Source organism: Mesocricetus auratus, unplaced genomic scaffold (genome assembly GCF_017639785.1).
Source record: "Mesocricetus auratus isolate SY011 unplaced genomic scaffold, BCM_Maur_2.0 Super-Scaffold_100029, whole genome shotgun sequence".
Classification (NCBI taxonomy): domain Eukaryota; kingdom Metazoa; phylum Chordata; class Mammalia; order Rodentia; family Cricetidae; genus Mesocricetus; species Mesocricetus auratus.
Window position 1 is genome coordinate 1,182,727 of NW_024429210.1, and position 15,482 is coordinate 1,198,208.

At 44.2% G+C, this 15,482-nt stretch overlaps 1 protein-coding gene across 3 annotated transcripts in view; it reads left to right on the top strand.

Annotated features, from left to right (window-relative positions):
- The window catches only part of Popdc3 (popeye domain containing 3), a 44,142-nt gene extending 29,945 nt beyond the window's left edge, over nt 1-14,197 (top strand). For all 3 annotated transcript variants that reach the window (XM_040733230.1, XM_040733231.1, XM_005070413.4), the window contains exons 2-4: nt 10,635-11,343; nt 12,252-12,360; nt 13,435-14,197. In XM_040733230.1, the coding sequence (XP_040589164.1) occupies nt 10,859-11,343; nt 12,252-12,360; nt 13,435-13,716 (876 nt within the window). In that variant the 5' untranslated portion in view covers nt 10,635-10,858 and the 3' untranslated portion in view covers nt 13,717-14,197. The remainder of the gene's footprint in view (nt 1-10,634; nt 11,344-12,251; nt 12,361-13,434) is intronic.
- Nucleotides 14,198-15,482: the final 1,285 nt, after the last annotated feature.

Below are 15,482 nucleotides of genomic sequence, written 5' to 3' on the forward strand. Positions count from 1 at the left end.
AAGAGGGGAGGTTGCTTCAGAACTTTGGGGAGGTCACTCTGAGACTGGTCTATCCTTTTTTTCAATTTGTTTTTGGGGGGCTGGTTATGGTGGTTCATGCCCTTAATCCCAGCAGTCAAAGGGTAGAGGCAGGAAGAGCTATGTGAGTTGGAAGCCAGACTGGTCTACATAGTCAGGTCAGGTCCAGGTCAGCCAGAGCCAAAAAATGAGGCTCTGTTTTTAAAAAGATTTATTTTATTTATGTCTGTGCTCACATCCTTCTGTGTATGTATCTCTGTGAGTGCGTGAATGAGCATGTGTGTGTGTGTCTGAAGGAGTACCTGTGAGTGCATGAATGAACATGTGTGTGTGTGTGTGTGTGTGTGAAGGAGTACCTGTGAGTGCATGAATGAACATGTGTGTGTGTGTGTGTGTGTGTGAAGGAGTACCTGTGAGTGCATGAATGAACATATGTGTGTGTGTGTGTGAAGGAGTACCTGTGAGTGCATGAATGAACATATGTGTGTGTGTGTGAAGGAGTACCTGTGAGTGCATGAATGAACATATGTGTGTGTGTGTGTGTGTGTGAAGGAGTACCTGTGAGTTCATGAATGAACATATGTGTGTGTGTTTGAAGGAGTACCTGTGAGTTCATAAATGAACATATGTGTGTGTGTGTGTGTGTGTGTGTGTGTGTGTGAAGGAGTACCTGTGAGTTCATGAGTGAACATATGTGGGTCTGAAGGAGTGCCTGTGAGTTCATGAATGAACATATGTGTGTCTGAAGGAGTACCTGTGAGTTCTTGAATGAATATATGTGTTTCTGAAGGAGTACCTGTGAAGGCTGAAAACGCTTGTGAGGTCTCTTGATCTGGAGTCACAGGCATGTGCATGTTACCCAGTTTCTTAGTTCGGGCTTTGATTGTGGTGAAGAGACACCATGACCACAGCAACTCTTATAATGAAAACATTTAATTGGGGTGTCTCACTTTGAGTTTCTGAGGGTCAGTCCTCCTGTTGGGGAACATGGTGGCATGCAGGCAGTTGTGCTAGCTACATCTTGGCTGGCAGAGAAAAGGAAGTAGACTGATACACTCGGTAGTATACTAAACATAGGAAACCTCTAGGTCCACCCCTGCAGTGACACGCTTCCTCTAACAAAGCCATGCCCACTCCAACAAAGACACTCCCACTAATAGTGCTACTCCCTATGAGATTATTGGGGCCATCACATTCAAACGCCTACATGATCTATTCATATGTGCAAACGTGTCAATTAAATTCCAACAATTTGTGCAAGACAATTCATAGAAACAGAAACAGCCTGCTTTTTATAAATAGATGAATGGTTAACTAAATTGCAGCATAGTTTTCCAAAGGAAGAGTATACTGAAGGAGAAAAGAGAGGTATTAATGCATGAACCACTGTGCATGAGTCTCAGAAGCATGTTAGTTGTTAAAACAACATCAAAAAGTTCCAGACACAAAAGGGTAGATACACCTTTTATTAAATGATGTTCAAGGATGGGTAAGAACATGGTGTGGACATGATGGATGCAGGAGCCAGTTGGCTTCTGAGGGCATAACAATATATTGGAAAATAAAAATCAGTCACTTGTGGGGCCATAAGAATGTTGTATATCTGAGGAAAGGTGGTGACCACTCAAGTGTATGAACATGTTTTCCCCAAATAAGGGAACTGTATCTTTTCAAATGTTAATTCTGTGGCATGTAAATTCTACTTTAATAAAGTATGTATGTGAGTACAAAACCAAAACCAAAACTCCCACATGCAATATGGGCACTCTTGGTCCTGTGGTGGTTTGGATGAGAGTGGCCTCCATAGGCTTTTATATTTGAATAATTGGTCTCAATTGGGGGAACTGTTTGGGAAGGATTAGGAAGTGGCCTTGTCGGAGGAAGGATGTTGCTCAGGGCAGGCTTTAAGGTTTCAAAAGCCTCCTGATGTAAGTAAGCTCTTGGCTACTGCTGCAGCACTATATCTGCCTGCGTGCTGCCATGCTTACCACCATGGTGGGCACAGTTCCAACCCTCTGGGACCATGATCCCAAATTAAATTTTCTTTTATGATTGCCTTGGCCATCATTGTTATCATGGCAATGAAAAAGTAACCGATGCAGTCCTGATGATTGAGTAACAAGCACTGTAAACTGTTGGATCATCTCTTTAGCCCCAGTCCTGCTGCTGTTTGGTCTGTGGTGAAGCAACGTGGTAGGAGGCATGTGGTAAAGCCAAGCTGCTCACTTCCGTGTAGCCAGACAGAAAAAAAATAAAAAAAGAAGGAAGGAAGGAAGAAATGGAGGAAAGAAGGAAAGTTCTGGTATGCCAATATACCCCTTTCAAGGGCATGCCCCTGATGACTGGCAACTTCTAAGCAGTCCCACCTCTTGAAGTTTCAGTCAACACCCTAGTAGCACCAAGCTTGGGGACGGCCTTTCAGACAGTTCAGAACCAAATTGTAGCAGCACAGAAGGAGAATGTGTGCCTTGCACTCCCTTTAAAACGTGGGCTTCAGTCAAAAGCATGTTCTCTGCAGAATGTTCTGGTTCCCTTCTCCCTCCCCTTGGGTTAACCATATTCCTTCATTCTAATTACATATCAAAATTCCCAAGGAGTTTATGAAAATAGCCCTCAGCTGGAGCACACGACAGGCCTATTGATAGTCTTTGGAGTTGTCCCAAGAGCAAACCCGGTGAGATCTTGAGTCTTGAGTCAGATGTTTTGACCTGTGTTTGCAATGATCTCATTCCATGTTACACTGAGTCACTCGTTTTAGATTACAGGGATTGTAATATTTTGCCCAATTCCTTGACTTATCAACAATAAAACAAGGTTAAAGTCATGCAGTACTTACAGGCACAGTGAGGTAAGGGTCCTTCTGCTGAGTAGAAATGTGCACTGGCTAGCCCAGTCAACAGACAAATGAGCTGTTTCTGGTTTCCAGAGAGGGGCTTTTTGCCCTCTAGAAAGAAGCGTGGGCATAGGCTGGATGGGTGGCCAGAACACAGGGCAGAAGACAACTGTTTAGAGCATTATTTTAAGTGTGTTACTTTTACTTATGCTCTGGAACATGTGTTTAATGATGCAAATATGTGTTTGATTAAATAAAATTCACCTGCAATCAGGAGGCCGGGAGAGCAACTAGCTGACAGGAGGTTGTAGGTAGGAGCCAGGGGAGAAGGGCTTATAAGGAGGAGCAAGCAAGAGAGAACAAGGAGAGGAGGATATCAGAGGCCAGCCACTCAGCCAGCCATGGAGTAAGAGTGAAAGTAAGATAAACAGAAGTAAGAAAAAGAAAAAGCCCAGAGGCAAAAGGTAGATGGGATAATTTAAGAAAAGCTGGCAAGAGACAAGCCAACCTAAAGCCAGGCATTCATAACTAAAAATAAGCCTCTGTGAGTGATTTATTTGGTAGCTGGGTGTTGGGTCCCTCAAAAAGCCAAAAGAGTAAAGCATCTCACTATATTTTGGCACCCAATGTGGGGCTCATATTTCCATGTAGTGCCTCACAAAGCTGGGGAAAGAAAAAGAAAAAAGAAAAAGGAGATGGGAATAGAACATCTCACTAGAGATAACAGCAAAGAGATCACTATGGCAGGACTGCACCAACTTCACATTTATAATTAAAGATGGAGAGCAGCCAACATGTTCCTGTCTGTATTCCTGTCTTCAGTTGTAGTCCTCTAGGGAAAGGTGGATTTAAAAACTACAATAGTCTAAGTGGCTGAGCTCTGTAAAATACAAGCAACAAGTACAGTAGTGCTATTTCTATATTATTTTAATAATAATATGATGGTGGAAATGGATTTCTTCATTGAACCACATACTATTTATTTATTTGCCTTTTAAAACATTATGCAGTGATGTGTATGTAATATATTCTGACCCTATGTGGTAGTTTGAATAGGAATGACCTCCAATGAAGTATGTCACTGTGGGGGTAGGCTTCCAGGCCTCATATATGCTCAAGCTACACCCAGTGCCACAGTTCACTTCTTGATGTCTGTGGATCCAGATATAGAACTCTTAGCTTCTTCTCTAGCACCACATCTGCCTGCATGCCACCATGACAACAATGAACTAAACCTCTGAACTGTAAGCCAGTCCCAATTAAATGTTTTCCTTTGTAAGAGTTGCCGTGGTCATAGTGTCTCTTCACAGTAATAGAAACTCTAAGACACTATATTTATTCCCCACTACCCTTTTTTTATCCTCCCACTGTAAACTCCTCCTTCCCAACAAGTTCCCCTCTTACATTCATGTGTATACGTGTATGTGCATATGTATATCTGTGTATCTGTCTATGTGTGCATGTGTGTACCTCTGTGTTTGTGTCTGTATGTGCATGTGTATATCTGTGTATGTTTCTGTGTGTACATGTGTGTATCTCTTGTATGTGTCTGTGTGTGCATGTGTATATCTGTGTATGTGTCTGTGTATGCATGTATGTGTCTCTGTGTATGTGTTTGGGTGTGCATGTGTGTGCATAATTGGGGTTGGCTGTGTCTGGGTGGAGGGTTGTTTACTAGAACATAGGCAACTTACTAGTGACTACATCATTGACAAAGTGATCAGCTGCCAATAGCCTCTCAGCTAGAAGTGGGATTCATGAGTCCCTTCCCAATCTGGCAGAATGCTTATGGGCCCAATCTAGTGCAGCTGCAGGGATTTCATGAGAGCCAAGGCCATGCCAACCCAGAAGACAATGTTTCTCAGCACTATTCTCCAGTTATTACATTCCACAATGTTCCATGATTTAGGGCTGAGCAGTCGGCAGTCACTGATTCTCAGCACTGTGACCAGTTCTAAGTCTCTGCCCATTTTGAGAACATGCTTCCTTGACAAAGAATATAAACATAATCTAAACATAATATTTAGATGAAAACTTGTTAATACATCCATTTAGCAAAACAACAGTGTTAGGTTTTCTTCTAGGTTTGTGTGTTTGCAGAAGCTGGAAAGCTAGAAAGCGGTGGGGCTTGGTTTAGGGAACACTTGAACACATGCAATGTGAAGATAGATGAGAGGAATATGAGTGGTGGAAATCTGAGAGAGGGAGGGGAGGTAGTCAGCTAAAACAAATATATGAAAAAAGAAATATAGAAACACAGTACTTTTCAGGCTAATTAAAATACATAATTTAGGAAAAGCAAGGGCTAGAGAAAAGACTCAGTGGGTAAAGTATCTATATGCAAGTATGAGGATTGAGTTGAATCCCCAAAATTCAACTCATGAAAACCCAGACTCATCTGTGTGTATCTGTAAGCCCAGTGCTCCTACAGTGCAGTGGGAGGCAGAGACAGGAGAATTCCCAGGCTCTCACAGGTCAGCTAGCCTGGTGTATGCAGAGAATAACAATGGGGCTCTGTTTCAAACAAGGCAGGTGAGGGTCAAGCCCTGAGGTTGCCCTGACTTCCACACATGGTGCACACACATGCATACAAACACATATGCACAGTTAAACAGAAGTACACTGCAGTGAGGTACACATGCACACACGTACACACACACATAAACACAGAACGGAAGTACCCTTCATGGTTGGATAATGCTGTTCCTGAAGCTGTATGTTCACACACATATGCACACACACAGAAACAGGCACATCCACATTGGCACACATACATAGCACTGAAGTACCCTGCAGTGGTGCACATATATATACACACCACACACACACACACATACAGCACACGCACACAGTACACACAGCACATGCACACACACACACACTTAGAACAGAAATACCCAGCATGTGTGGATAATGCAGTTACTGAAACTATATGTTGTTAAAAGAATATCCTAGAGCTAGACATGACAAACCTTCCTGAGTTGTTGACCAGGGAGACCCCAGAAGCACCCAAAACAACACATGCTAATTGCCATTGCTCTTGGTTATGCCCCAGACCTAGATAACAAGACCCTATTGCTGAAGATGCCACACACTTTGGTTTCAGAACACAGAAAAATTAAGCTAAGAACACAGAAACTGAGCTAGAAGCTTCCTCCCTGCTGGCTAGTTTTCATGGTGCCAGAAGGGACTCTGCAGACTTTAGGAGTAGAAGAGTCATCAGTTCCCTTATCCAGTTGTCAACCCTGCGAGGTGTAATACTGACCTGCCAAGCAAAATGTGCCCACTTGAGCAACAGTGGCATTGAAGCTGCGGGGATAACCAGAAGCTCTCTGGTTAGATCTGAGGTCTGTTTGACAGGAGGGATTCACACCTACTGGTACAAACCTGGTCTAAAGTCCATGGATGGGAAGGTCATAAAGAGACCCTGATGGTGGTGGCGGGGTGGGGGGGCGGCGGCTACTACTGGTTGTTTATTAGCTGTTTGCTTTATAGACCAGGTCCCACTATGCAGCCTAGGCTGGCCTCTAATTCCTGGGTGTTGGAATTTCTGGAGTTGCCACCTTAACTGGTTTCTGGTGCCAAGAGAAAATAGGTGGTGTTTCCCTTCTTGTGGGTGGCTAAATGTTCCTCCATGGGCATCAGGAACAGAGGGCAGAGTGGTTTCCATGTCCGGGTGATGTGTAGCAGAGTCAGATTAGTTTGGTAGAGAATATGTGAAACATCTAAGCAGTTTGACCTTGGACAATTTATTTACCTTCTCTGAATTTCAAGATTCTCATCAGTAAGACTGAGATAAGATTACCTGCCTCACAGGGCTGTTTAGTGAGATAGTCTTAAAAGTCTGCCTGGCACATAGGTGCTTAGTAAATATACCATCTCAAGGATAAGTAGAAGCAAAAAAAGACAACTAAAGAAGATAAGTTAGCATATGAAGCACATTCTGAAGTTCCAATCTGATTTTAATTAATGAGCAGAATATTGGAATTTTGAATCTGTGGGTTGCTTGGCAACCCAAACTAACCCAATAGCAGTGGTACCAGACTAGCTGTTGTCTTTATCGAAGCTCAAGGTGGTTGGCCAAGGATTCCACTTCGAATTTGGGGTTGTCCAGATGTTTGGGGGTTAAGATTCCGCAGCTCCTCAGTATTCATGCTGATGTATCTCCAAGGTCGGGCTCTTCCCTGCATCTGTGCCCCTAAGGCACCCAGAAGGTATTTCAACATCGCATGTTAGGGGTGGAATAATCCCAGCATATTCAACCAACAGCCACAGAATGCCAGGGGTCAGGCACACAATAACATCTGTCTCTGACCCTGCTGCTCTTTCAAATTTCAGATCCTAGTGGAAGAATCAGTTAGCATCAAATAATAGTGAATGGTTTCACAGGTGGCTGTTTGTGTGTCAGAAGTGGACTGTGTGAACTGAGCAGTACAAGCAGACATAGCAGGTCTTAAACGTCCACTGAGAGGTGTTGCCCAGCGCTTTCACACTACCTGATCTGAAGCTTCCAGTCCTGGCCAGGGTGAAGTTGGGCAGAGGGCACCTGGGCATCCATGCTGTGGGACATGACCCTTTCACCTGTAGCCAGGGATTGACAGGCTGTGCTCAGCTCCCCAGGGACTTCACCAGGCTGTGCCCTGCTCCCTGGGGGACTTCACCAAGCTCCCCAGGGACTTCACCAGGTGATGCCCAGCTCCCTGGGGGACTTCACCAAGCTCCCCAGGGACTTCACCAGGCGATGCCCAGCTCCCTGGGGGACTTCACCAGGCTGTGCCCAGCTCCCCATGCTTGCATGATGGTTTAGATCCTGCCTGGCTTGGGCAGTGAGATAATAACTGAATGCTGGAAGCAGATACACACAGTTCTGGGCTAATCTTCACCACTGTGCAGCCAATTATGCCGCCTGCCGCTGAGTATGCTTTTATCATCGTATGCATCTTATCCCTTGATAATTCAGTCTTAAAGGTTCAGGAGAAAAGCTGGACAAACTTGGAAGTGCTGTGTTCATTTGCTAGTGTTTGGCTCCGACATTTGTACTCAGTGGGCAAGATCAGCTACAGCTTGGGGAAGATGTCCACACAAAAATGACCAGGCCTGGGGGTCTGTGAGGCAGGCAGCTGGCGGATGAATCATGTTTGGCCATCAGAGCGATGGTGACACATGGCAGAGGCCCTTCCTGCCCATCACCTGCTGCTGTCAGTCCTTCCCCTTCTAATTAAGCACATCTGTTGTGGTGACTGGACACAAACACACCAGGCTGGGTGTGGAGTAATTTGATCAGGGCAAGCCAACAAGCTTTGGTGGTACTGTGTCCAGGATGGACCGAGGCCTGCGAGCAACTTCAGTGCAACAGAAGTAGGCTGGAAACACAGCTCCTCCCAGAACCGCTCTGGATCACACTTCCGAAGCATAGAGGCCCCGGCATGCCCTCCAAATCAAGCATCTTATGCGACGGTTCTCCTGTGCTCTCTTCTGAATCACCAGAAAAGTTTGACATGGCCTTTCTATTATCAGCATCATCTTAACATTTCGATGAGGATTATAAATTTTTAAGGAAGTTCAAACCAAAGTTCAGAGACCTACTAGCAATTCTTTTCATATTGGTTTTTTCCGTGGCTGTGCTGAGTATCCTGAAGAATTGATTGGTTAAAATGCCCCAGTTTTTAAGTAAAACAGCAGGAGTGACATTTGCGGGCTGGTATTTGCAGTTCTCAATCATCCTTGCATTTGTAAGAGCTGTTCTTTGTTGTGGCAGTCTAGTAGAATAGAATTCTGTGTGTTGTTTTCTAACAGCAGAAACTGAACATGCTCAGAATGCTGGCCGGCCTGAGTCGTGTGTCTCACAGCCTGACTGGAGTTAGGGATCTGCAAGATGATTTATGTGTCTTTTAAAACGAGTGAAAATGGCAGTACCACGCTAAGTTGTGTATCTAAGCCTTTTGTCCCTTCCCTTCCGCCCCTTCCTCTTTCTCCTCTTCCTTCTCCTTTCTGATTCACCTGGCACGGCCCTCACTGCTTGAGAAAAGGTTCACAAATGAGGAGCACTGAGCAGCGGCTGAGGAGCACCAAGCAGGAGCACCCTCGCTTCAGTTTCTGGCTCTGAGTGATGGCCTGTGCCTTCCCACTCAGCGAGACATGCTCTCAAATGTGTGTGGAGTTTTATTTGTCCCTCTGAGACACGGGCTGTCCTGGAAGGCGGCAAACACAGCGTCCACATTTGAGGTCTTTGCATGCTGGTGTTCATTGCGACTCAACCTGAGGAACCCTTGACAGTAAGGAGCGCTGGGGTGAAGATACGCACAGATCCTGGACCTCTGTCCTCATGCCCACTGCTCTCCAGACCCAGGAAAGAGTGGAGAATGTATGAGCAGAGGTGCACAGTCAATAATATTGATGACCATCTGCTAAATGTTTAACGGGAACTAATAAGTATGTTACTTATATGGAATTGATTTTAACCTGGACCACTAATACGGAAAAATTATGCTGTACTATATACTGTGTTTCCTTAAATTGTCCAAATCTAGCTTATTAAACATTTTCTTAAAGATCTGTCTCCTGACCATGTGCTTCCTGTTTCCTGATTTGTTTGGGGTCCTTATCAAATCAAGTTTAAACCATCTTCCATGAAAATGGTGTGATTGAATCCAGCACAGGGCATTGGTGTTGAAGCCTGCTCTGCTTTGACCATCATGTAGCTTGGATATATTCCTGGCTCCTTGGAGCTCCAATTTTTTCATCTATAAACTGTAAATACTGTAGTATCCAACAGTATCTCTCAAGAGAGGAGGTGCCTGGAAGACTCGTGAGTTCATCGTGGAGCGCTTGTTCAAAATACACATCTCTGGAAACTGCCCTCAGTGATCCTTATTTAATATATGTGATACATTATATTTAATCGGTGGCTCTCCATTTTGAGTCATTGTGTCATGTGATTCTGAGTTACACTGTAAGTACCGCTGCTGGGGAGACTAGCTGACTATAACGGATTTAGTTACCCTGTGTCCTACTTTGCTGTCTGTTGTGTGACTAAAACTGACTTGGGAGGAAAGGGTTTATTGCATCTTACAGATTAGTGTCCATCATGGAAGGAAGTCAAGTCTGGAGCTCAGGGCAGAAACCGAGAGGTAAGAGCTGAAGCAGAGGCCATGGAGGAGTGTGACTTGCTCTCCACGGCTTACTAAGTTTGTTTCTCATACAACTCTGGACCACCTGCCCAGGGCTGGCACCATCCACAGTGGACTGGACCCTTCCACATCAATCATTAACTAAGAAAATGCCCCACAAATTTGCCTCACACAGTCTGATGGAGGCAATTAATTAGTTGGGTTTCCTTCCTTCTCAGGTAACTCTAGCTCGTGTCAAAACTAACCTAAACACTCTGGAAAGGAAACAGCTAGCCAGGGCTGGAGAGATGATGGCTCAGTGGTTAAGAGCACTGTCTGCTCTTCCAGGGGATCCAGGTTCAATTTCCAGCACCCACATGGCAGCTTACAACGTCTGTAACTCCAGTTACATGGGATATAACACCCTCACACAGATATAGATGCAGGCAAAACACCAATGCACATAAAAGAAAAATGCATTAATAAAAAAGGAAATAGCTAGCCTATTTTCTAATAGGCTGTCATTAGAAATTTGATTAACATTTGTGTCTAAAACATCCTGATTTCATAACAATAGGAAGTCAATTTGCATAAGTAATGCTGTTGATTCATTAAGTAAACACCATTCATTCTTTTCGGTGAATTAGCTCCTCTGTCCCTTTTCTCTTACACAGGCAATAGCAACATCTTTGAGGACTTGGTCTAAATCAGGAGCCCAGGTGCGCTTAAAGAGACTGGTGCTGAATCGGTAGATGTTTGGCTCTATGCCTACTAAACCCCTGTCATGCCAGCTTCTGGCCTGTGAGGAGCAACATTCGGTGATGGCAAAGCGAAGGACTCCGGTGCTGGCTTCAGTGTCATCTGAAGTGAACTGACAAGAGAAGCAGGTAGCGGAGCCATGGAAAAGAATTCGAGTTTGTGGAAGAGCCTGGTGGGTGAACACCCAGTCTGCATGGCCTGGAAGCAAGAGGCCGAAGGCGCCATTTACCAGCTCGCCAGTATCTTGTTTGTAGTAGGTTTTATGGGCGGCAGTGGGTTCTTCGGGCTCCTTTATGTCTTCAGCTTGCTGGGGCTGGGTTTCCTGTGTTCTGCCGTCTGGGCGTGGGTAGACGTCTGTGCGGCTGACATATTCTCCTGGAATTTTGTGCTGTTTGTCATCTGCTTCATGCAGTTTGTTCACACTGCGTATCAAGTTCACAGCATAACGTTTGCCCGAGAATTCCAGGTGCTGTACAGCTCCCTGTTCAAGCCCCTGGGGATCCCGCTGCCTGTCTTCAGAACAATTGCTCTGAGCTCTGAGGTGGTGACTTTGGAAAAGGAGCACTGTTACGCTATGCAAGGGAAAACCTCCATTGACAGACTGTCCATGCTTGTCTCAGGAAGGTTTGTACCCTCCGTGCGGGTCTTTCCTCTATGGTAGCTGTCTGTGTTTCTTTCCATTTTGGTGCAGCAGAGTCCTGAGTGGCATTTGGCACCCCCAGACTTGGAGAAATCTTTGAGACATGAATCACAGGTGTGGGCATTTACAGGACATGGTATTGTTTACTTGAATCAGGAAATAACCAACCTTCTTCTTCCATCTTAGAATAAAGTTCACAAGCCTTACAGCCGATGCGTGAATGTAGTTCTGTGGATGTAGTAGCTGCATTGCAGCTAGTCGCTGAATGTCAGGGAGGATGAGGCAGCTTGAGTCAATAGAACCTTCATTGCTACACAAAGTATTTTAGGTAGACTCTACTGGCATTCTTCTACATAACAGGAAACTTTGAATTTTATACTATCAAACTATTTAGTAAATTCTAGCATTTGCCCCTTGTGTGAAATGGGAGTGAAATCTTCGAGAGTCTGTGTATATAGACTCTAAACTTGGCAACGTGTGAGGGGGCAAACAATAATATGTTTTTTTCATGTAACTGGAAAGATTAAACTCACAGAGGTGCTTGCAGAGAGTTTCCACTATGCTCTTAAACTCCCTCCACAAAATCAGAAAATCTGACTGAGTACACTCTTGTCTTGTGTCAAAGCACAGTGTTCATATGGACTGGACTCATCTCGTATGTGTGACTCTGTGGTGAATGTCACCTACTGCTGCTCCAGATGCCTAAGCAAGGAGTATCCGTGCACAGGTCTCATAGGGTTCTAAGGTAGTATATGGACTCAGTATTTGGTTCCTCAAAATTCAACAGGGAAGAAGTCACCAGAGGCTGAAGGACATGCCACCGCATGGTATACCCTCAAATATGTACACACTTTCTTGTCCCCTCATAAAAGATGTCCTTGTGTCTCACTAGGGTCAGAGTGACAGTCGATGGCGAATTTCTGCATTACATCTTCCCCTTTCAGTTCCTGGATTCTCCAGAGTGGGATTCACTACGACCCACAGAGGAAGGTATTTTTCAGGTAAGGGATAAATAGGCTACATGGCTAACACCCCAGCCTTCGGAACACATGAACCTTAATTTTAAAGCAAGCAGGCATATGCATGGAACAACATATAACACAGCTTTAATTTTTATTTAACTTTAGGATGCAATTTGCTTCATGCCTGCTTCCCAGTTCTGAGTCAGGGGGCAGGAAGGAATCTAATGAATATTCTCTAGATTTCCTGTGTTGAACCTCGGATCTGGGGATTAATATGTAATAACTAAGATCTGACCTTAAACACAGTCAGTGGGTGTGGTAGTTTAGAAAGTGTCAAGAGAAGAAGTTGCACTTACTACAAAATAAATGGCTTTTGAAAATTTAAAATGCTTGATGGGCTTCAGTTACTTCTAAATTTGCTCTCACTTTTGTCTGTCATGTACTGAAAGTGTTAGACACTCATTTCAGTTGGTCCCATTCATTATGCTATACAGTTTCCTACAAACCAAAACACACAGGTACATGCAAATTCAAATTCATGTAAACATGCAAGAATGGTATTTGTATTCTATATTGTACTAGAGAAGCCACGTTAGGGTTAAAAAATACTTCATTTTTGGTATCGTTCTCTGATACCAGCCATCTTAACTCTTTTGTTTTCATATCAAGTAGCTCTGCAAAATGCAATACATAATCAATTGGAGCATGTGTACAAGCACTGCGATTGGATATGAAGTAAATTATGTAGTTTATTTTAATATTTAATGTCTTAAGTTTTTACAATATTTCTCAACCTAAGAGGACAGTAAGAAATTCAATTAGAATTTGGGGCAGAAGAACGTGGTTGAAGGAGGTGGAGAGATGGCTCAGTGATTAAGAGCACTGGCTTCTCTTGCAGAGACCATGGGTTCAGTTCCCAGCACCCACAAGTCATCTCATGGCATCTGTAACTTCAGTTCCAGGGCATCTGGCGCCCTCTTCTGGCCTCTTTGGACACTGCACACGTGTGGTGTACCTAAAACACATGGAGGCCAAACACATAAAAACACATCTTTAAGAGCTGTGTTTGACTCTCTTGCTGTCAGGTTTGTTTTATGTGTCTTCATGTTTTAGGTAACCCTGACAGCAGAAACTGATTGTCGGTACGTGTCTTGGAGGAGAAAAAAGCTATACCTGCTCTTCGCTCAGCACCGCTACATCTCCCGCCTGTTTTCGGTTTTAATTGGCAGTGACATTGCAGATAAACTCTACGCCCTGAACGACAGGGTGTATACAGGGAAAAAACATCACTATGATATCCGGCTACCCAACTACTATCAAATGTCAAGTCCAGACCTGTCCAGATCACCCCTGATGGAACAGTTTCGGAATTCCAGACAACATTGTAACAAGTGACATCAAAACCTGAAGTTGTGTGATTATTATGAAAAAGACTTCATCATTCCCCAGCCAAGTTTGCACACTGATATTTTTATAACTTAAATTTAGAGTCCAGATGCATTGCCAGCTGTTTGATTCAATTTAACTTCCGCATTGCAAATAAAATTTACAAATTTTCTTGTATTCCTTGCTGTTATAATGGGATAGGAATGTGAATAATAATGGGCAGTTTGCCCTATTTCTGCATCAGAACTGGGAGAATGTGATTTCACATTCTCCAATGTTTTCTCAACCATGCTGTCTTGTCCTGTTGGCCCAGGAGAAACAGTAAATGTTCTCAGCATGAAGGCAGACAGCCACTGTCCACAGACCCATTTCTAGAATCTGCTTAATTTCCAAAGTCTCTGACACTATTAGGTGTGGGGAGCAATTATTTCTTTTACATGTGAAATTCTTTGACGTGACTAGAAAGTAGAATAAATGTAAGAAATGATAACTTGCCAATTTGAAGACTACTTTCTTGCTACAAACAAGTCCTGAGTGTATGCTTTACAGTGACTATCAAAAGAGGCAACTCATAGGAAGCAGAATTGCATCCCTGCTATTATCTCACCTGGGGTTAAACTATCAGTGTTACCATATGAAAGACACAAAGACCCGAATGTCCTCCCAGAGCCACTGTGAGAAAGGAGCAAGGAAGTGTCACTAACGTGCCTGAGAGATTGGATGGGAGGTCTGGAATAAACCACTGAACTGATCAAGGAGGAAGTATAGTAGTGAGCTTCACCAGGAACATTTTGATAGAGGGATAACAGATAAGAGCTTCGGCTGAGCCAGAAGTGGGATTGAGAAGGAAATGGTTACTGCTGATGAAGACAGGAAAAGAGGCACTGAAGCGTGCAAATGGCATGCTCTCTAGGTGGGGGTGCGTGGCTTGAGTGCCGCCCTTGAGCAGGGGAGTGAAGATGGGGTCCAGAGACCTGATACAGGACGGTGGCATCACAGACAGACAGGAGGCAGAGTAGACGGAGCACAGCTGCTGGCTAGAGTGGTAGGTGGCACAAGCTTGACATCCTGCCTTCTCACACACCTCCAAAGTAAAGCCAGGAAAGGGCGGGGAGAAGGATGTAAAGTGCACTACTTCCGGAGAGTCAGCATCTGCTGTAAATGGGACAGCATGGCAAGGTCTGTGTCACCAGTATGGATGAGCTATTGGATAACGAAAGTTCAGCATGAACTAAAATCAGCAATGGGGTGGGCTTTCCTCTCCGGCCACACTTGGCCACAGCAGCTCTTACGCAGGCAGACACAACAGTCAGACCCTGTGGCAGCCATCCCCAGCTGAGGGAGAAATTCAGGTCCCTGTGTCTTTACGATTTGTTGCAGTTAAGTAACAAATTCCCATTTTACACTAACCCCAGGTGACAATGGAATACCTTAGGTTACACCAGGTAACAATTTAGCAGGAATTAATTATCAGCTAGCTTTCTAACTATGAAGTTCACTGAGAACAAAGTCACAGTGTGATGGGCTCAGATCATACAGCAGGAAGGAATGAGACAGTGAATAGATGAGTTTCCCAGAGATCTGTTTTTATGATAGGACGCAAATTCGGTGGGATGAAGGGGTGTTAGAAGGAGAGGGACAATGCAGGGACCCTGGCCATCTCCACTGTCATGAAGGCTTGATACCAAACCTTGTACTAACACGTGTGCTGTGATCCAATACATTAGTTTGTTCACAGGTTTTCTAACCTGGTAAAAAGTAAAAACAAAAGACCC